This window comes from Centroberyx gerrardi, chromosome 23 (assembly GCF_048128805.1).
Source record: "Centroberyx gerrardi isolate f3 chromosome 23, fCenGer3.hap1.cur.20231027, whole genome shotgun sequence".
In the NCBI taxonomy this organism is placed as follows: domain Eukaryota; kingdom Metazoa; phylum Chordata; class Actinopteri; order Beryciformes; family Berycidae; genus Centroberyx; species Centroberyx gerrardi.
The window spans coordinates 8,288,364-8,311,420 of record NC_136019.1 but is presented as its reverse complement, the minus strand read 5'-3'; the positions used below and the strand labels follow the sequence as shown (position 1 = coordinate 8,311,420).

The 23,057-nt window shown below is 43.0% G+C and overlaps 2 protein-coding genes and 1 non-coding gene across 3 annotated transcripts in view; all 3 read left to right on the top strand.

Moving 5' to 3' along the window:
• The window catches only part of mfap3l (microfibril associated protein 3 like), a 63,756-nt gene that overhangs the window by 12,931 nt on the left and 27,768 nt on the right, over positions 1–23,057 (top strand). The window lies entirely within an intron of this gene.
• Positions 685–900, top strand: LOC139926369 (small nucleolar RNA U3). Its single transcript, XR_011785304.2, has one exon. It is a non-coding gene; the product is annotated as a small nucleolar RNA U3 (small nucleolar RNA).
• Positions 1,933–23,005, top strand: intu (inturned planar cell polarity protein). Its single transcript, XM_071918082.2, has 17 exons — positions 1,933–2,064; positions 3,838–4,442; positions 6,326–6,411; positions 10,298–10,513; positions 13,029–13,147; positions 13,839–13,928; positions 14,804–14,881; positions 15,236–15,419; positions 15,866–15,919; positions 16,970–17,032; positions 17,877–18,104; positions 18,603–18,695; positions 19,297–19,728; positions 19,901–19,995; positions 20,225–20,414; positions 20,696–20,835; positions 22,162–23,005. The coding sequence occupies exons 1-17, from the start codon at positions 1,979–1,981 to the stop codon at positions 22,271–22,273; spliced, it is 2,871 nt and encodes a 956-aa protein (XP_071774183.1). The 5' UTR covers positions 1,933–1,978; the 3' UTR covers positions 22,274–23,005.

The window sequence follows — 23,057 nt, the reverse complement described above, 5'->3', positions numbered from 1 at the left end:
AGAAATCTCGTTTCTAGCCGGACGTCTATAATGGGTGCACGCGATGGGCTGATGCTAGTTAGCTACCATTAACATTTAAATGTGATTTTCTCCGCTTTTCCTGCATGTCACAATTGTTGTGTCAAATTCATTTATAGATTTTAACCCCAGCATTCAGCCAATCCACATGTCGTGTCGATCACTTCAACGCTTAGCTCCACATGAAGGAGTTTTACTGCAGTTGTTGTTAGCATTAGCCCTCACATGAAGCTACCACATGCTCAGAAACATTACAGTAACCAATGAAAAACACAGAGGAGGGGTATGTCACCAGACAGCATTCTGGGTATTTTGAATAAAGTAAATTAGTAAACTATTTTACAAGTAATCAAGGCATTAATGATATGAATAACTGTCATAACAAGGCTGTGCTTTGTATTCCCAGCATATTGATGTTTTAATGTATGTGAAGATGGGGAAATGGGCATGGATGTGCGTTATAAAATATTGTAATATTCCAAATAACAGTTACACACATCTCTACTATTTGCCACATTTTATAGCCGTCAATTGAATCCTTTTTATTTTCGTTTGGCTGTGATGATTTCCTCTATAAATTGTGTGCAATATGGCTTTGGTCTAACAACCATGAGGCAGAAGCCTAGGCTCCAGATACTAGTAGTGAGGGAGTGACGTTTCTCCGGCAAGACTATACTTTCAGGGATCATTTCTATAGTTTCTGACTTGAGAAATGTGTTTCTAAAGTGTTTGGTCTCGCTATCCACGATGACGAGATAGTGATACTCTTTTCTGAGCGCGAAGCGGGTAGAGAGACTTGATTTAGTTCATATGCTCTCTGCTTTTGATGACCGTTCATTGTCTCCTAGGGGACATTGAGGGAAGGAGTATGATCAGAGTGGTAGTTTATTGATGTTGAAAGAAAATTGAATCTATGCTGGTAAATAAACACTTAGTTTATGTGGTATTTAGTTGCGTGACAGTTAAAACTTCTGTATAGACAATAACTACTTCTGTGTTACAGTTAACGTGTTACATTGTAACAGAGGTACAGTGTATTGAATGGAATTCAATTCATATGTTGTTACACCTAAAACGTGTCATTACGGGAAAGGAATTGAAAGGAGTAAAGAAACGTATAATCGAAGTGACATCCATACAGATACTAATAATATCATAGTAATCCTATAATACATGTTAGAAGGATACTATACAAATGCCACAGCAAAACTATAAGTTCCTCCCTATCGGAATATTATAGCAATACCATAGGAAATATCACAGCATCCATGCAGGCTATTAAAAGATAATATTGTAATAATACATTTTAAAAGGATACTATACAAATATCACAGCAAAACTATAAGTGCCTATAGGGATATTACAGCGATTAAAAAAAACACGCACTTAAAACCCAAGTAAACATCATTTCCCTAGGCGTATATACAATGTTTAAAAAAAAAAGTACAACTTTACTACAGTCCAGTCTGCGGAGCTTTTTGCTGGGAGCTCAAAAGTAGTAGGCGGGTTTTTACTCCACCTGCCAAGAAGACCGCTGGGGCAGAATCCGCTCTGCTGGCCTGGAGAAACACTCACAACTCAAAAAAAGAAAAGGTCCCACCGCTTTCTTTCTTTCTTTCTTTCTCTCTTTCAAAAGCTCCTTGGGGGGAACCGCTCACTTCTCCGTGTCAGGGATTGACGTGAGAAATTGGAGGAGGACTTTTTCTTGTCTGGGAGACGGAGTTCAGCCTGCTATTCATTGTGGCCAGGACAGGGGAGAGGAATTAATTTTTATTTTGTCCGGTGCGCGTGGCTGGGGACAAACTGTTTTATGCATGTTTTTTTTTTTTTTTTTTTTTGTTTCATCATCTTTCGGACCTCTTGGAGTTTAGGAATTCAAGTTGCGTCTGCATAATCGTAAAACTGGACATATATTATACTTACTGAACGCACTCGTCCCTGCAAAAAACATGAAGCACAAATGATGTTTAACATATCTATAGATGGAGGATCATTCTCTAAGAATTTGGAGGACTTCGACTCTATTCGCAGTGTTCTTCTTTACAGGTTAGTACACCAGTGACAGTATATGGCACAAATGTCTGCACAGTGCACGTCTTTTGTATGTCTTTACGCATTTACCCAGGAGTTATGTGCTTTTGTTTGACCAGAGGTACTTTGTCTCAAGTTTGTTGAATGCCGGAGGGGATTTAAAAACCTCGTGCACGTCTGAAGGGGGGTGAGGAGGGGGTCAGCAAAACAAAAAGTGCAGAGTATGTGGATTTCTATAAAGGTTCAGTGGATCCAAGGGTGTTATTGCACCCTCAACGAAAAATCACAATATTCCTATAGGGACTTATAATGTTTTTTGTACTCATAAGTGAGTTTATAATAATTTAAGGATTACTAGTGTTGTTTCTGAAGGAGTGAATGGACTTGTAGATTATTTTAGATAAAAGATGAACAGGCTCTAGTAGTGTTGTTTGTCTGTTTGCTGCATTATTTAACGGGATGAGAGCTCGAGCTGCCAAGTCAACCGGGATGGCAGCGGACACGCATTCCTACTCTGCCCGTGCCAGAAAGAATCCTCTGCTCAGAAAGCTTCTATGTTGTCAGGGGCAACGGCACCATCCGCCAATCACGTCGAGATATGAACGTCACGTGATACAACCGTAGAACCCGTATGCGGACAGACAAACATGGCGAGGGAATATCACTGCTCATCTTCGTGAAACTTACCAGCCTGGCGGTTTTATAAAAAAGTATTTCACGATTGCGCGGATAAAAATAGTGGTACAAAATGGCGTCCAGAAACGGTACCGAGACTGCGGTTCGTCGCGGTCAAACGGAAAAAGGAGAGGATGGTGCCGAGCACGACAACGGCAGTGATAGTGAATCCACATCATCAAGTTACAGCAGCTCCGACTACTCTGAGTAAGAAGCTAATTTGACTCTGAACGTAGAAAGAAATCAGTTGACACTTGCAGTTGTTGATATAAAACCAGTCCTGAAATCGTGAAAAATGGTATGAGATGAAGTCTGGGAGAACAGGCTACTCCAAAGTACAGGAAAGTTGCCACTCTGCTTGGCAACAGAGGAAGCTGTAACCTGATGTGTAAACAGTAATTATTTACTGGTGGTAGTATTGAGGAAATGGATGGACTGTGTGTGTATATAATTTACTCCTCCAAAGATGTTTGTTTTGTGAATTTAAGTGCATGTTAAAGCCAGCCAGTCCATAGCTGTGCGAAAGAGGGAGTGTCCCCCCTTCACAAGGTTTCCATCTCTCCTCCCTTTGTGCTTTTCATAGTATGGGGGAAATGTTTTCAATTTGGGAGGTTAACCTTCATAAATAATTGTATGCTTCTTGCCACGCACAGTGAATTTATAGATGTCGTGTCTGAGCTGCCTACCACAGGTTCACCAAAGGTTTAAATTATGAGAGACCAAAAGGGAAAAAAATTGTCGTCCCCCCCCCCCCCCACAAAACTGGGGCATTGCTCCCCCTAAGCTGGAGTGTTTGGGTTTCCCTCTTTTTTTTGTCATTCATAGTTGAAATACATTTGCTGGAAAACAGGAAGATTGGATGCTTAGAAAATAAAACTGGCCTGGGAAGTTAGTTCTATTAAAATGATATTGTAGCACACATTGTAAATATAGCAATGTGTGTGCTTTATGATCAGGACAAAAGTTGAATTTCACTCTTTTTATTTACTAACCCTTGTGTTGAACCACTCTTGAATAGCCACCATACCAGCCTCTTTCTCTACACACTGTACCCTCTCCCCCCAGTTTAATACTGCTACTAGCTACCTTTCAGTACTCTTTGTTTACCCTCAGTGACTTGGAACCAGAATGGCTGGACGACATCCAGAAGAACGGCGAGCTCTTCTACCTGGAGCTGAGCGAGGGCGAGGAGGAGGCCGCATTGGCCCAGGCCACTGCCAATCAAGGTGTGTCCACCAATCATGTTCGTTTCAGCGAAAAGGAGGCAGAGATCATCACAGAACAAAACAAGAAGCAGCGCTGCGGTTCACGGGCGAAGGGAGAGCCCACGCTGAAGAGGCTGGCCAGGATCCTGAGGAGGAAACGCCGGCCGTCCCAGCGCAGAGGAGGAGGGAAGGATGGGGGTAAAGACAGCTCCTCGTTGTCGTCACCCCCGGCGTCCATCTTGAAGAACCAGGCAGGCCAGAGGCAGGGTGTGATGGTTCAGCAGCAGCAGCTGAAGGAAGTGTGTGTCTACCTCAACCCTAAACGCCTGGGAGGCTCGTCAACGCCTCTCTCTGACAGAGGAGGCCTGCTGGAGGCTCTGCTGGGCGTGGTGCATCGCCCCGGCTGGAGCAGAGGCCAGGGAGACCCTGCAGCGGGCCGACGGGAGGAGAGGCTGACTGTTCACGGATTGGTTCCCAACAGCCCAGCCATCAAGTGTGGCCAGATCTTGATTGGTGAGACCAGAATTTCAACTGTTGATAATATTAATTAGCGTAACAGTATTTTCTAGACCACGAACAGTTTGAATTTATGCAGATATATGAAGTTAGCCCACTGATACTGCATCAGTTACCATACATCAGTCACTGATGCAGTATGGCAATTCCTTAGAAGGTCAAGCAATGAATAGTTCTTGGGCCAATATTTATCAAGTGTCTCAGAGTAGGAAATCGGTCCTGACTACCTGTAAAACAAATTTGGTCCCACTTTTAGGGATATAAGTAAAAACATGTTATCAACCTTGTTAACAAGGAGAAAAGAACCTATCTCCTCCAGTATATAGCAGAGCTCGAGAGCTGTCCTAAGTTCACAGAAAATGGCAATGAGGCAACGACATGCACGCTCTGGGAGAGGAAGGATGTGTTGGGAACACACAAACACAAGCATCTTAAGAAACATTGTTTGGGTAGAGTCATGAACCCAAACTTGGATTTCCCTCACAGTGCCTCCACTAGCACGCAGATTCATTCATCTCCCCACCACTCAAAAGCACTTCCAAAGCAAGGGCCTAAATTATTACGGTCTAGTCATACTCACACTCAATGAATAGAGACATCTTATGAGAAAAATAGCACAATGAGCGCAAGATACAGTGCTGTCGTAAAAAAACGTAATGTCATACATTCTCAAAGGAGAAGTTTTACCCCTCGCTGAAAGTGTGTGTAGGAAGCTTGATACTTACCTCTCATGTCTAACTCTGAGCTGGTGCTATCTTTATTCCCAGTCAACCTTTCAGCACGATTCCTTGGAGTGATTCTGAGACGCTTTTTAAATATTCTCCTTTGCTTTGTGTTTGAAAGCTAGGCATCTCTGAAGTGATTTTCTCCTATCTGGGCTAATCGTTGGGCAGTTCTTCCAAGCAGACAGAGGAATGCCAATTGTACTTCACCACAAATGACTACCCACATGAGTTACTGTTTAGAGAGGCTTTTATACAGCAATGCTACATGCTTAAACAATTAGAGTGGTTAAATACCTGAAATAGCTCCGTTACAGAGACGGTGGTGTGCCTCTCTGCACACAAGCAGGTGAAGCCCTTTACTGGACAGTGAAGTCAGCATCGGTTCATCCATCCCTATAATGCATTGGCCAAAAGCACATGGCCATTATTTTAACGAGTCACATTATTCTGAACAGTGCTGTTTATGGCTAGATTAGTTGGGGGAGGATGTATAAACCAGTTAACTAGAAACATCAAGTCAATATTATATTTACTGAGCAGACCTGAGTCAAGTATTTGCAAATAAACACTGCATCAGGCCAGTTCAGATAGTGTCAGGTAAGTTTTCTATCTGAATAGTACGCTAAACAGGCTTTCAAGTGCTTACCACAATTTTGACATCCATTCTATAGTACTGTGTGGCAAACCCTGTATCTGCTACTCCACCCTGGTTAAAACATACACTAACATAGTGCTGAAATGATTAGTTGATTAATCAATTAGCCGATTCACATAAAAGTAATCAATAATTAGAATTTTGATAATCAATTAAATGTTTTAGTCAATTACCAAGTAAAAATACCCCAAAAAATTGCTGGTTGCACCTTAAAAAATCATTATGAAATTAGTGCTTTGTGGTTTTTTGGCTGCTGGTCAGAATAAGTAAGTAATAGAATCACTTTGAGCTCTGGTAATGTGATAGGCATTTGTCATTATTTTTGACGTTTTACAGACTAAATGATTCATCGATTAATCAAAAAAATAGTCGATGGATTAATCGATAACGAAAATAATCATTAGTTGCAGCCCTACACATACAGCATTATTTGTGAATGCTGCTTGACCCAGGTCTGCTACTGACACGTTTTCTTTTTCTGTGTGTTGTGCTGTGCGCAGGTGATGTGCTTGTCGCAGTGGACGATGTGGACGTGACCTCGGAGAACATCGAGCGGGTTCTCTCCTGCATCCCAGGACCGACACAGGTGAGCGTGCGGAGATCTTCCAAGACCAAATAGATGTTCAGACGCAGCTTGTGTATGTACAGGAGTCCACCTATTGTTATGGTCCCTGCTACCACACATTAAAACAAACTATACATCATCTCTGCTAAAAGACGGAGCCCTTCTTTACATCAAGACCACAGTGTGAGTGTGTTTTGCCTAACTCTTGGAATACACACGTCTTTTCCATATTGGATTAGCTTCCCAAATCCATAAGGTAGCATTTAGGTCTTGAAAATCTTGGCTTGTCGTACACAGCCAACTGGGACAGTGAATATAGACATTAAGATGCTTTCCGATGCATTGGTTCCTCTCAGCTGCGAAAATGTGTATAGAAAGTACCAGTCAGCGCCGTTCAACATTAGAAAACCGTCAATTACTGAGAAATTATCCTTTGATCGGCAGCTAAAAAATCCAGAGCCTCTGCCTCAGTCATGTCCATTTTCACCAAAAAGCAGACCGTCAAAAAAGCAGGAATTTGTAAATGACAGAGTGCGGACGGGGGTGGTGGCGATCGTGGCGGAGAGACTGGACTGCGGTGCGACTCTTTTTCTGTGCCACAGGAAGACGACAATTACGTTGTGGGATTGAAAGCTCAGCTGATTAGAAGATGTAGCCGGAAACTAAATTACATTGTAGGGAAAGAGAGAGGGAGATTTTTTGGAAAAATACAAGGCTTGGGCACTGAGATGGTTCTCGAAAAAAGTTGAAATAGAGTTGTATTGCTGACAGAATGATTGTTTTGTGTGTGTGTGTGTGTGTGTGTGTGTGTGTGTGTGTGTGTGTGTGTGTGTGTGTTGTAGGGGGTGGCGCTCTGTGTGCCAGCCCTCCCAGATGGAACGTAGACAGTGGCTATTATGTGGGAGGAACAAATATTAGTATTAAAGTCAGTCCACCATGCCCTTTGCTAACCCTCATAGCTGAATGAGCTACAGTTCAGTTTCTCCTTGTGTGTGTGTGTGTGTGTGTGCGTGTGTGTGTGTGTGTGTGTGTGTGTGTGTGTGTGTGTGTGTGTGTGTGTGTGAGTACTGAATGACTGACATCAACAGACTGGAATTCCAGTGAGAGCACACTCCAGTCTAACCACATCCTTATTATTTATGATGAGAGAAAGTGCTGCAGTTAGCCCACTCAGTCTCTTTACCCAGTGATTTCCAAAACCTAGGGTTTGCCTTTTTGGCAGTTTTCTACCATTTTACATGTCTTGATGCCCTCAGACCAATCAGCAAAGCTATTTCTTAGATCCTTGAAGACTGTTGGAGAACTGAGGATACGGTAGCTTAAAAACCATTTTTCCACTTTTATTTGTGTTGCCTCTCACTTCCCTGGTTTCAGGACTGAGAGAGCCAGTCAGAGTTACCAATTGAAAAGTACATCACATGGTGTTTCACCACTACCCGGCTCTTCTTTAATAATACCCCTAAAATTGGCTAAAATGGCTGGAGGCCCAGATTTAGGCGCCTGCTGGAGCGGCCGGTGGTCTGCGGTTGGTGCTGACAGGCCCAGGAGGAGTCTGGGAGTGATCGCGGGATTAGAAAAATACAGAGTACCAACCTTTTTGGAAGGTAACTATCAGAAGATACAATTTCTTTCTTTAACATATATGTTTGTTTTTGTATATTTCAACGGCTAGAGCAAGACACAATGCCAAGTTTAGGGGTTGGATTCTCATTCTAAAAACTGCATGTGTAAAAAATGAATGCGCTCATGGCACTGTAAGGTGTCTTGGATAAAAGCATCCAATAAATGGGATATTTCACACTCTGTGTTACAGTGAAACACCAAAACCTAGTTGTCCAATGACAATGAAGTGGTTAAGACCTAGCTTTGGACCCACAGGTGTCCCTGTTGGATTAAGGACAAATCCCAGCAGAACCTCTCTTGTGCCTCCCCCTTGCTGTCTTCCTCTCAGCTTTTCTAAATGTCTAAATGTATCAATAAGAGAAAAAAAATACTCTGGATATTCTCTTTTATTCTCTTTTTAGGGTATTCCCCTTGCATCAGAAGTACATAACATTGTTCCTTGTAGAAGTGAAACCAAAATGCGTCTGATGTCAGCATTGCTTTGAAGATGCAATGTTTGATAATATCACAGAAACCAAATGAATTGTATTTCTAGCCACAACTCACACATTACTCACTACATTAAATTTTATTATACCATTAGTTTGGACAGCGTCAGGTAAGGTTTGTAACTTTTTAGACTCAACGATGGCTAATTGTTCAGAGAGAGTACCTGTGTAGAACAAACACACCTCTCCACAATATAGAGAACACTATCACATCTTTAACCTTTATTCATCTGGGTAAAGATGCTATTTTTGAGCTTGACACTTACATTCATTCACACCTGGAGCAGTTGAGGTTAGATGCTTTATCTCAAAGGCATTTTAACGGTGGTTGTTGAAGGAAGGGAGCGCTCATTCTCTACCCCTGAACCAATTATTCCTTCCAGTCCAGGGATTCAAACCGGTGACCTTCTCGTCTCAAGCACATTGTACTAACCTTTAGGCTACCGCTGCTGCTTCTCACATCTGGACTCTGGTTCTGATTTACTTCAATTAACATCAACCTAGCTCCTTAGCAGGCCCCTCTAGTGCTGACAGGCTTCAGCCCAGAGTCAGCACAATGTGTGAACAGATACGCTGTGATTATGTCTCTATAATGCACACTGTCTGTGCATTAGTGTAAGTGAGGGAATGTACAGCCTTTCTTAGTTAGAAATTTGTTTTGATTGTATTGTTTTTAATTGTACTTTCATTAATTATCTGCAAGTTTCAGCAATATAGGTGTTTGTGTATGTGTTTGAGTAAATGTATTTGTATATGGTGTTTGTGTGTGTGTGTGTGTGTGTGTGTGTGTGTATACAGAATATATAACACCATATAATTGTTTTGTATTTATGGACCATAGTATCAGAATCTACTGTAAGGTCTTTGCCTATACACAGTCTTATACTTGATATAATTTAATGTAGCCTGATTGTACAATACCTATTTGTAAATTTGACCGACTTCTTTAACCAAGAGACCACAGAGTTTTGACTGCATGTGTTTCCATGGCTGCATGTTGGATTTCCATGCAGCGCTGTTTCAGTTTCCACCGTGACTTTCTATGAATGGCAGTATAAAATACAGTACTGTGGAATGGAAAGGAAAAGTACAGCACGCTTCAGAGAACGGGAGAAGATAGGCCGTCTGTTGTCTTGCCACTGTGTCTTGGGCTTGCAGCAGTCTGGTTTTAATTTAGGCAAACACACACACACAAGCACACACAGACACCGATCCCTGCTATTTGTTATGCTGTGGTTAGGTCTGGACGTCAGTCTCACTTTCTCTCTGATGATTACCATTCTACTATTCACTTTTCTACCTTTTCCTGAATCAACGTGTGATGATGGGAGTTTCCCCTCCTTTGGAAGCATGGCACACACGCACACACCTCTATTTTCCGAAAATGGACACATGATCACTGTTAAAATCCTGCCGTCCCTTGCCAAGTATAATCATCCAGAGCCACGCTGACTCCTTGACTTATTGTTTTCAGCCAAACCCGCAGCCAGAGTGTTTGAAATGAATGAAAACACAAGAGTGCTGTTGGGGGGGAACAACGGGCAGAGTGACCATGATGATGTTCTAGTTGGATAACTGAATTTCTTTGTTCCCACATCCTCTCTCTCTCTTTTGTCCCCTTTTTCCTCTCTTCTTCTTATTCCTTTATTCTCCTTCCCATACCACATACCATCTCTGACTCCTCTCCACCTCTTCCCTCTCTCTTTCCATCGCTGGATTTTCACAAACCCATCTCTCTCCCATGTCCTCTCTCTCTCTCACTTTACTCCCCCCCCCTCTCCTCCCGCCTCCTCCAGGTGAGGCTGACCTTGGAGACGGTGGGTCCAGTCGAGGGGGTCGGTGGTGGAGACTCTCCGTCGATCCACAGGCTGAAAGCTTCTCCACCAGTCAGTCAGCTGGTGCGCCTGCTGTGGGGCGAGGACACGGCCGAACTCCAGATGTCCATAGGACACATCCCACACATCGTCATGTACCTGTCACTCAAACTGGACTCGGCGTCGCCGCAGGAGGAGGTCAGTTAAAAAAAAAGTCCAAAAAGGAAAATTTCTCTGTTTTGGCAGCAGGTCAGAGTTACTTCTAACCACAATTAGACCTTCAATGAGAACAAGGAATAACTCTCATGAATATCCCATAAGGAAAATTAAAAAAGGAAGAAATCTTGGTAAGGGCCGCAGAGAGGGATGGTCAGGTGTGCAATGGGTGCTGAGAATGGGCAAATAAAGCTTAAATATTGATAATAAATGGAACATAAACAAAATAGACAGAATAAACAGAATATGAACACTGGGAACGACATCCAGAACCGATGCAGGGGCATAATGTGAAATATGTATTTTTCCATCCTCTTGAAATTTAATTTGGTCTTGGAGAAACCTGATCACGACTTTGTGGTCAAAGGCAGCCCAAAAAAAGAGCAGCCTTAATACGTCGCATTTTAAGCATTGAACTCTACTGACCAGCTCTGAGCCTTTTGAAAAAATTGGCCGCATCTACCTTGTTCATTTATTTCTAAAAGAGTCAATTGTCTATATACTTACAAGGTGTATTCCGATAATTGAGTGTAAAAATGACCTTAGTTGTGGAGGAAATCCCAAGCCCAGTAGTAAAAAGTCTGGCTCTCCTTCTGTTCCTTTGACGTGAGTCAGGCACTTCAGAGAACTACTGATCTGGACGGCTTCCAGCGCCTGCGGGTGCTGCTAACAGAAAACAGAAAAGAGGGGAGAGAAGTAGAGGAGCTCTGCCCCGAGCGCAACTCCTGACCATAAATGATCCGTCACTTCAATTCTATAAACTTTATTCTTCCCCGAGGAGAATCAACACATGCTCCTTTGGCTGAAGAACAGTAGTATTGAGCATTACATCTATAAACAAAACAACATATTTCCTCTTTTAATTGGATCCATGTGCCATAAATTGTAGGCCGGTGTATGTATTTTTCATCCCTTAGGGTAGGACACAGTCAGAGGTCAGCTCGCCTTGTAGTGAAGTGTTAATCCCAAGCTGTGTTTTCTTGCTCTGCGGGGCAAGCTACGCTCTTTTCTGACCAACACCTCCTACACTATGATCACATTTTCCCTGTGGAAGACTAATGGAGGGTTGATGTTTTCTTTATGGTTGTACTCCATGGTTCTACGGCTCTGTTTTTTTTGTGTTTCAGCGAGCCAGATTTTTTTTCTTCATCTTGACCCACAGGCAGCGGAGATAGAGTATGGGTTGTCTGGAGCCACATCAGCCAGCGGTTGATTTTCTAAATGACAGTGCTGCGCAGGAACCCGCTAAACTCTGACTTTGATTTTTTAGTCCCTTGATTGCAGGGTAGCAGAAATTGGGAGAGGTTCAGCGGGGGTATTTTTGAGTTTTAGCTGTGTGTTCATTTTGTAATCTGAGTATTTTTTTTGCCTTGCGCGCCTGTCCGTACACAGAAGAAATAGTTGAGAGGAATTAAGTGTTTTTGCTGGCTTGCTTGGTCGTCAGAGATTTAATGTTGGCCTCCAACGGCACGCACAGACTTTAGCGTGGGTGCCTGTGCATGGCTTTGACCCCAAGGTGAATATCTTCCATAGGCAGCTGCTTGGGCCTTTGTTCTGGTTGCCAAGGCTATAAGGGCCCCGTTCATTCAAGGTTTTCATCCCCTCACCCACCGCTCCGTCTTCTGATCCGCTCAACAGCTCTCCTCCACCCTGCGTCCTTCAAAGTCCGCAGCCTGCAGGGAGGAATACTAATATCACAAACAATACACTGAATCTGCCCCGAGCACTTTCTCTTTTCTCTCTAACAGACTGCGCTCAACAGTTTGGGCTAAGTGTTTTTTCTGTGGCATGGTTGTCCTGAAGAATTACCGATTGCAGGAAGAAATTGTCAGTATTTCAATGATAGTACAATAGATATGTAACAACACAATCAAGATATGGTTTTATACTGTTGAAAATCCAACAAAAGACTCTGTATGACTCTAATATGATACAGATATGCCTTGCACAACAAGATGAATTTGGCAAATGTGAAGACAGAGATAGCCACACACATACAAACACAGCCAGTTCCTGATGTGCAGATAAGAGTCTGTCTAATGCCATGCCTGTTTTCTGAATTCTTTTCTTTATTAATATCATATTTGAAAATGCCATTTTTTTGTTTATTCCTAAATAAGAACCAGTTGGAGCTTAAATGTGAAAATAAACATTGTTTGCACGACAGAACAGTGTACCATGCAGGGGCTCGTCCGTTCATTCTCTACTGTTATAGTAATCATTGCTAATAGTTTAGAGGAGGGATGCACTCTGGAGACAATTTGTTTTCAGATTTTTTCCGACATTTATCTGATGATGAGTTTCACGACCCATTTACACATGCAACTCTCCATCCAGCTCTAGGCTAACCGGTGATTCTTTTTTTTCTCCTGTACATATTGTCTAGACTATAATTTGCACAAGCCACAGAGCAACACTTACCAGATAATACAAACTCTGCTGTGTGTGTGTGTGTGTGTGTGTGTGTGTGTGTGTGTGTGTGTGTGTGTGTCTGCAGCAGGAGATCCTGTACCAGTACCCAGTGTCTGAAGCGTCCGGCCAGCTGAAAGGAGTGAGGGGGATCTTCCTCACTCTGTGTGACATGCTGGAAAATGTCACAGGGGGACGGATCATCAGGTGACTGAGGCGGCATAAAAATATAAACTGAAAATGTCAATACAACTACGCTTTACCATCGTCAAATGAGACCATGGTTGAGATGATTGGTAGCCTCTGTCTCACGCCAATGGTATTGTTAGTGCTGTTTCTCGAAATGAAGACCACATTTCCCATAAACCTCATAACTTGCTGTCGTAAAGAGCATCTTTGCCTCTCCAGTCAGAAGTTTTCTCTTTTGCTTTACTGAGGAGGATAAACATGTTGGAAGTGATTTTCTTCCACCGTCTGCCATTGTGAGAAACTCTGAAACTTTAGCTCTGTTTGTGTTGGAGGAACAGCTGTTTTGTGCTGTAAAGCAACGCAGCACAATGTAAAATGCAGTGTAAATTCAGACAGTAGAGGCCTCCAATCTTCTTCTGCAGTGGTCTTGATTGTTTATAGTAATAATACTAATGTCTCAGAATTGGTAGTAATGATTTATTGATGTTAAAATGCTACAAATAGCACCTTTAACCTCCATTTAGGACATTTTTAGAGTCCAACACCGATGCTGAATTTATGCTCACCCCCTTTTTCTCTCTCCTTCGTTCTACCTGCCACTTTTCCTTGGACTCTGTCGATCTGTTTATCTCTCCTCTCCATTTTTCCACACACACACACCTCACCTTTTCCCCCTTTTTCCTCCTGTGCTCTGCTTCTCCTCCCTCAGTTCGTCTCTCCTGCTGGGGAAGCATCTGGTGCATGTGGGCTACTGGAAGGAGAGCAACAACCTGTTGGTCATCGGCCTGCCCGCTGAGAGGTAGAGGGAGGCAGCATCAAACGCACACACACGCTACACAGCGGCATATGGTAGCTCCACAACGTTTCATTTGAACTGCAGCCTCTGCCAACTGAGAAGTGGAGAACAGAGAGATCAAATACAGACACACATACCCAACGTGCTGCTTACATATCACACCGCGAGAGTCAATTCCATATGGAAGGTGTAGAAGATTTGACAGCAGGTCTTCAGGTTTTAATTTTTGAATACCAGGGTGCAGACTAACGTGCATTTGATATCAGCCCAAAATACAACGTTGCAATGTTTTAAATTATGTACCAGCTTTTGGCTCGCCAAGTTTAAAATGACTTTTTGTGGGTTGGAATCGTTCCCAATCACCTAATCACATTATCAAATGTCGTCAATAGGCTTGTGTCTTTGGTGACATTTTTTCCGAGCGCTACGTGAGCTCCAAGACTGAAAATATGTCGGAGCACAGGAACAATTTTAAGAGCACGATCTGTAAAAATAATTGAAAAGGACCGTCCCTTTTTTTTTCAGTCTCAAGTTGCACATGTGCTTCTTTTTCTCTTCGCTTGCTGGGATGGAATATATTTTTAAGGAGCGTTTGCTTGTAAAATGGATGCCGAAGAATCCTGTTCAGCATCTTTTCATTCTTAGCAGCCAGGTCAACTCTGCTAATCCTCTCAGTTGAGGAACCGTCTCGTTCTTTACTTAAAACTTCATGAATTGATTCTTCAGGGAAACTCACATGTAGGAAAAGAGTGTTTTTATGGAACGTTTTTCCTGTACAGCCCCTTGGCCGCTAGTCAAAATATTTGATCAACAGTAGATCTGCAGAATCTGAAGTTTATCCAGATCTGTGTCTGACTTTTTTTTCCATTTCCCTCCAGGGTCCCACTGCTGTATCTCCAGACGGTGGTGGGAGGCGTAGTCCGGACACTAAAAGTGATGTACGGCTCCTTAGACAGGTTGGTTGGTTGGTTGTGCTGCAGTTTTCCTATACTCCTGCTGAGAGAGCTGTTTTTCCCCGGTTGAGTCGAGGGGCTGGAGGCTCCCGTCTCTGGCTGTCACTTGTGATGCTAAATGCAAAATATACTGCAATATAAATAGTATGTTCTACCAAATCGAAGCTGAAGGCAATTCCCACCTGGTTTTAACACAGTATTCATTGTCTCATTCTCTCTTTCCCCCTCTCCCTTGCTCTCAAGCATCTTTCTCTTCTTTCCTTTCTTTCCAAATTCTATGCATTTCTCCTGTGTGTGTGTGTGTTTCGTGGCACCCACTTGTCAACCAAACTTTAAATCCATCGTGTCCTCCTCCAGTGCGTTCTGCAAGGCGGACCACGCTCCCAGATTGGACCACTTCTTCTGCCTGTTCTTCCAGCAGCTCATCCAGCCGTCCCGCTTGACGGACAGCTCCTCAGCCCCGCCCCCCGACATCTCAGGGACCCTTTTCCTCGACGGACTGCCGGCGGTCCGATGGCTCACGCTGCCTCCTGAAATCAAGGTGTGTGTCTGTGTGTGTGTCTGTGTGTGTGCGCAGATTGGGAAAAGACTAAGAATTGGAGATTTAATTTTGTAATGAAACTAGCAAATATAACGACAAAAATAAGTAACATTTTCTGAAGTTATAGCTCCTATACGAACTAGTTGGTAGTTGGTTAAGTTGGTTAACTTGTGGTGTCATTTGTTGCCATGAGTGTATGCCTATGGTGCCCTCTAGTGTCTGACATTAAAAATGACACGTTATGTATCACCCAGACACCTGCTGAGTTGAGATGATATGAAACTTTAATGAACCCCGTCTGGATATTGGGTCGTTGCAGCAGCAAAGAACAGCATATAAATTAGACTACAACAAAGAGAACATGCCAGACTTCAAACATGTAGTGCCTTCGTCTTGCTAATAATACAAAGGTTGTTGAGTTTTTAATTTGGTTTCTCTGTCCACAGATGGAGGTGGATACTGTTCTGTCTGATTTTGAGTCTTCAGATTTTGGAGAAATGGTAAGACTTGGTGAAATCATGCTGTCAGTTAGGCACTTTTACAGAGAACAGATTACTTAAACATTACTTAAAGGGTTCTACAGTGCTGCTGTCTCTATAGCATATACAGTAGTTCTAAATCTAAAATGATGCTACCTAGAAGATCGAAAATGGAGCACATATACAACCTGAGATTCCTATTAGGGATGGATGTTTGCAGCTAAAATGTCACCATAGAAAGAAGCAATCACAAATAAGTAGCTTTTTAAATAAATGTTTCCTGTGACGTTATGATCCCTGGTCCTGGTGCTTATTAGATGAGCGCACATACATGTTAGCTGAGACACCATCTGTCTTCTAGCCTCAGCAGGGCGAAGAGGAGAAGGTTAGGCTATTTCTGGAGGGGTGTGTGTGTGTGTGTGTGTACGCTGTGTGTGTGTATATTTAATGAGAAACTAATGGGGTCTGGGATGTCCTTTGTACGTGCAGCAGTAACTGATTACAAAGAGCAGCTGAGACAAAACGAGAGCCGGGGATTATTGAAGCAGGAAGCAGTTTAGTGGAAAAAGAAGACCAAGACCTTGAGTTTTCAAATTATTATTATTAAGAGGAGCTTCATCGAGTCTTTGACTTTACTCCTTTTTCATCTGTTTTTTGTCTTCAGTTTATTCTGAAATGAGATAGATACCCATTATTTGAATAATGTCTAACCTCTAAGAAAATGAGCTCTAGCATGAAAGTAAAACTCATTATGGAAAATTCTTGGAGGATGTTGGCAATTTTAAGGCCTATTCTTACAAAAGAGTGACCTTTTTGAAAAGCTGAGCAATAAATATTAAGTAAAAGTCGTTTTCTGGAATGGATGTATAACATTTTGGAATTACACTTTACATTTCCTACTATATCTTTATAACCTCATATAACAGTTTATCTCTACATTCACTTTGATAGTAAAAATCAAACCTTTAGCAGCGTCAGTCAAGTATTTTTTACCCTTCTTCCTCACCTGGTCCCACTACTCCCTCCCTCCCTCCCTCCGTCCGTCATTCATGTCCTTATCTTGTCTTGCAGTCAGAGGACTTTTTTGGCTTGAGGCGTCTGTATGTAACTCTTGGCTCCTGTCTGTTCTACAAGGTAAGTATCTACCTTGTATACACCCAACACACACACACACACACAGACACACACATGTGCCTCAGTGTCACATATCTCTCCTTCTCATATTCACACTTGTTCCCTGAACCTTAACCCCTCCCCTCCCCTCCCAGACAGATACCCTTAAATGGCAACAATGAAAGACGAGTTAAAAGTGATTATATAGATGGGCTTTCACACCAGATAACATGATGGGCCTATTCTCTGACTCTGTGACAGATCATCAGCCCAACTACTCTCTGTTAAAATATTAATAAGATAGAAAAGGGAGAAGGGGGTCAGTTGAGCACGAGACTGTATCGTGTGCTCGTCATATGGAAGGTGTGACACTGTTGAAACTACATTTCATTTTGAGAATATCACCTGTTTGTTTAAGGAAAGTGGTTTGTTTCATATAGATAGAGATAATTGTGTCTTGAAGCTAGAGGGGCATAAGTAGGCAAGGCAAACTTTATTTATATAGCACATTTCATACACAAGGCAAATTCAATGTGCTTCACATACAACATAAAAAACACATAATTTGTCAGGTAAAATGACATTAAAAAAGAAAGAAAGATACTGTAGGTAAGTAACATTAATAATAAAGTAGGCTTTAACTTACTTAACAGGAAAGCCAAAATTAATATGAATTAATCAATGAATCAACAAAATGGCCCAAAAAGTGCTTTTGATGCTCGCTAGATTTCATCAAGACCTTTATTAGGCTCTGTAACACAAATTTTCACCCAAAGTGCTATTTACAGGCTTCTGGCTCCAAGCCCTTGATATGTTCTTGTTCCCCCATCTAATTAAATATCATTAAATACCCCCCCACTCCCAGGCCTACCTGATAGCTAACCACCTGCCTAAGGAAGACCTGCTGGACGTGTGCCTGTACTGCCAGCACTACTGCCTGCTGCCGCTGGCCTCTGAGCAGCGGGTGGGTCAGCTGGTCATCTGGAGAGAGGTGTTTCCCCAACACCGAGCGCAGCAGAGAGAGCACAGCGGCAGCTCAGCGCCGGGCTACAGCCAGCCGCACGGGCGACACTTCCTCCTCATAGTCGGGCTGGTAAGGAGGGGAATCATCCACGATCACACTGTTCATTAAATTCATTTATTTGATCCTTTATTTATCCAGGGGAAGCTTGCTGAGCATGCGTGCTGTTTTTCAGCAGCAACCTGTTTCACATTCGTATAAGAATGGTTGTTGTTGTTGTAAAGTGCTTATTAGTTCTTAGTTCTCTTAGACATTAATCAGTCGTTTTCTTAGTTTGGAGCGGTATATCCAAACTCTGGACAGTTTACTACAGTGGTTTGTTTGGGCAGTAACGATGCCATTTGAACTCGGGTGGCACCAAATAATCACACCAAGACCGCCTGAAAAGACAGGTCTCTCCTTCTACCAAACAAACTGTGATACAGTTTGTTAGGAGTGCTTCTTCTTCTTCTCTACCCCCATGAACAGTACTCTCCTTCCTGCTGTCCACGTCTGTCTGTAACCCCCCGATTACATCCATTATACAAATAGTTTTTCTCTGCTTGTATTTCTCCATCTCTCCCCACCTAGAGGCACTTCATGCAGTGTGTGCTGTTGGAAGCAGGTGGCTGTGCCTCCCCAGCTTTGGGCTCACCGGGACCGGATTGTGTTTACGTAGACCAGGTGAACCATGTCACTTTGTTGAGTTTTCTAACATACAAACAGTATTACACCTCTACATGGAAAAGAAGTTCAAGTTCCTGCTTTATTTATCCCATAGTGTGATTACCTTTGCAACCAAGAAGCACGGTAGATATTACAAATCTATATTTATCGTATATGAAAAGATACAGACTGAATGCAGGGGCCGAAATTAACACCTACCAAGCGCAAAATGCCAGTAAAATGTGTCTTTGTCTGACCACTGTACGCTGTCTCGGACCATGTGCAAACATTCAAAATGCTCTCTTGTAATTTTAATTCTGTTGCATTTCATGATGAATTACAAGCTTGATCTACTGTATAAGCAAGTGAGTTATATGTTATAAATTAACACACAGTGCCTGATTTTATACCATTATATACATGTAGGGTGGCATATTTTTATGAAAAATGTATATATATATTGGCCCATAAAAAATATTCTTGGCAGTTACATTTTTTTCCCCTTTACCCACCACTGTGAGATAAACCAAAAAGTTAATTTCCCACACTGCTGAATGTTAAAAGCCTGTACATCAGTTATACACATCCATCTGATACACAGTTATGTCCTGACCCCCAGGTGAAGGCCACCCTGCTGCAGTTGGAGGTGTTAGAGGCGGGTATGGAGGAGCGTCTGAACGCTCCACCAGCCCCCTGCCTGTCCTGTGCCGATTGGTTCCTCCCCGCCGCCACGGCCCGCGACCGTCTGGACAGCCTGGCCTCCTCCTCCCCCGTCCTCAGCAAGCTCGCCGGGGCGGTTAAAGGCTCCTCGGCGGGCTCCAGGGGCCGCAGCCTGTTTGGGGAGAAGGCCCGGAGGTCCAGCCCCCAGAGGAGCCTGTCGGACAGCGGGAGCGAGGGGCAGGCGGACGGCGGGTCGGGGTCCGGGTCGTCGTTGGCTCCGGGCCTCAGTCCACACTCCACCCCGGACTCGGCTAGGAAGCTGGGGGGGCGACGGGACTCGCTGGGGTCTGGAGGGTCTGATGGGAGTGGAGGCAGTGGAGGCCTCTTCAAGGTACGGCCTTCCTCTGCTGTTTCAGACAGAGCTTATGTTGTTAGCTGAGGTTTGAATTATTAATTAGATCCTAATACTACAATTCTGGAGCTGCACTCATTATAGTGCTTATTATTATGCTGTAATGCATTGTAATGTTTTGACTCTTGCTCATTATGTACTTTGACATCAGATCCCCAGGATGAAGCACCCCAACCCATTCTACCTGGGCACCCTGAAGAAGATCCTGACTGAGCGGGAGACAGAGGAGATGTATAACACCATGAAGTGGGTGATGGGAAAAATTCCTTTTCACTTATTCATTCATTCATTCATTCAGTCAGTCATCCATTTATTCCAGTTTCACTCAGAATTAATTTGTTTATCTTAAAGACTTCTTCTACTACTTGGCTAAAACTCACAAAAAGAAACTTCAAAACATTTTCTCAACTAAGCCTTCATTATAAAATCACCAAACCACACTGTAACTCTAATCTCTCTGTCGTCTGTGTGTCAGACTAACTTCAGGTGCTGAGAACACCCTGTTCCACTACGTCATGATGGAAACTGTGCAGGGGATCTTCATCGCTCCCACACACAGAGAGGTGGCCCAGCTCAGCGGCTCCATCCACCCACAGCTCATCCGCAACTTCCACCACTGCTGCCTCTCCATACGGGCCGCCTTCCAGCAGAGCCTGCCGCCCAGGGTGGGTTTCAGTTTATAATGTTAGATATGCCGTATGTTTTTCAGCCTGATAGGGAGTCTGCCCTTCAGCTGGAGGACCAGGGTTCTTGTCGACTGTTAGCATTTTTGCATTAGAAGTGGTTCCCCTCCCCTAAATTTTATAGTATTATAGTATTTTGCCTCTTTGGAACCCTTCACCCTTCTCCTTTACCTAGAAAGCTAATTCAACATTGTATACATTATTGTCCTCACTGAATCAAGTGATTGTTATTGCGATCCTGATCCTGATTTTCTCTCCTGCAGGGCCGTCGGGGGGCGGACAGGCCCCAGAGCAGCCGGGGTCTCGGCCCGGTGAAGGAACATGGGGTTCTGTTCCAGTGTAAACCTGAGAACTGGACCGACCAGAGGAAACCCGCTCCCACCATGACGTACTGGGTCATAGGGTAGGTCCACTTCCCCTTCAGTGAGGACTGTTTTTAAAAGAAAAGAGCAGCACCTTAAATGTCTTTATTGACTTATTTATTTTACACACGTGGCTCCAGAAGCAGGGAACCATTCAACTACCTCTGGGCGCTCATTGAGCACCTTTTAACCACTTTTTAAACGTGTTAAGTATTATTACTGCTGGTTCTTTGTTATTACCTGGGTCATGGGGTCATGGTTCAGTAGGTAGAGCATAAGATAAGATGAAACTTAAATGATCCCTTTGGCGAAATTGGGTCATTGCAGCAACAAATAGGATATAGTCAAGAATTTGAATTCAATTAGAATATATTGAAGATAAATTTACAGTATTTTGGTCATGCTAATGCTTCAAGGTGCTGGCAAGTGCAGGAAAAACCACTGTTGCAATGTATTGATTCTTGCCGCACACCATGTCTCTTTAAAAATTCCTTTATTTTTACATGAGATAAAAAGTTCACTCCTAAACTTTTTATCTCATGTAAAATAAAGGAACTTTTTCTAGAGAATCGATACTTTGCAACAAATGTTAGAAATTTGTGTTTATCCTAGAAATTAGGCTTCTGTGAAAGTGTTGCCATCCACTTTTAACTCAGAAACTGGACAAAATTAACTGGGAAAAAAAACATGATTAACATGATTAACTTACTTATTATTTCCTCTGTGATTTTGGACTTTGGTTCCCATATTGCTCATGTATTTGAGATTGATTACATACCTTGTCCAAGAGCGTCCAGTAGATAAATAATCATACATTAGCATGTGCCTCCAGTGCCCTAGGTAAATAAATACGGTATAGAGTAGAATTTGATCTATATGCAGCCTCTCTGTCTGTGTTTACTCTTAGTTTGGGATGTCCTCTGAGTCCACATGATTGAAAGTACCTAATGCTATTTCCATAACATCCATTACAGCGGGCTTGGCTGCAGAGCCTCAGTCTCCTGTGTTACGACTGGAATGAATAGGTGGCATTGTACAGTGTGTTAGCTAAAAGGGGGGGAGGGAAGGAGACTGTCCCATGTTGAACTGACTGATGGTACTTTGGTTTTGTCTGAGCTCTGTTTCTGTTGGAGAGGCTCCCAGTTTCAGAAAATTAGAGAGAAGAGAGACAGAGGGGAAGAGGGGATGTAAAGATGGGGAAATGCAGACAGAGACAAAGAGAGAGAAAGGGATCAAGGGTCAATATTTGTTGTTTTTTTCCCTCTCTTTATCTTAATATGTGAAATTAACATGACTACACCATTCTTGACAAAGTGCAAGCCTTCTCCTTTAGTCACCGTCTCGTCCGTTTTGTCTCTGTGTTGCAGGCGGATGCTCCTGGAACCCGTCCCCCAGGAGTTCTACGTGTGTTTCCACGACTCGGTGGCAGAGGTTCCCGTAGAAATGGCCTTCAGACTCTCCTTTGGTCTGGCCTTGTGAGCGCTCGTCTTCCCTGCTCAGATCCGTGACAATGAGGGACACACACTACCGGATTTCATGAGCTAATTAAGCATCGTTTGCATTCTCAGGCAAAAAAGTTAAGATTGCGGTGCTCGTGTAAAGCATCTGAGAGCAAATGTGGGAATTTTATGCGAGTTGGGATGATCTAAACTTTGCTAAATAGGGTCATAATCGTGTGTGCCTCCATTTTACAGATATTTGCCTACAAACAATAGCAACACACGACTGTGGCCTGTGATCAACAAATACAAGGCTGGCCTTAGGATCAGTCCAGGATGTTCTTGTGCCTTGTTATCCAACTGGATAAGACTTTACACAACAAATGCAGCTCTGTGTCGGCCTTGATGTTCCCAGTCTGCCTTTTGTGCTGGGCTTGCCTGAGATGTATGTGTGTATGTGGTTGTGTATGTGGTTGTGTGTGTGTGTGTATGCGTGTGTGTGTGTGTGTATGAAAAGCCACTTACTCAGTGAATACCTCAGAAACCATGCTGTAACTTTTGATGATACGTTCCAGCGACTGGTAGCTACCGTAATGTTTGCCTGGACCAATTAAAATGACTGCTACTACCAGCACCTCCATGTTGACATAGAAAATAAAGTTGTATTGATATTTTCCTAAATTTTATGTGTGTGAGTGTGTGTGTGTGTGTTGGGGGTGGGGGGGGGACATTTCATTTGTTACTTTATTTAAGATGTACAGTTTTGTATGGAAATGGAGTGATTTGTTATAAAAATGAACATTGTGAGAGCTAATAAAAAAAGT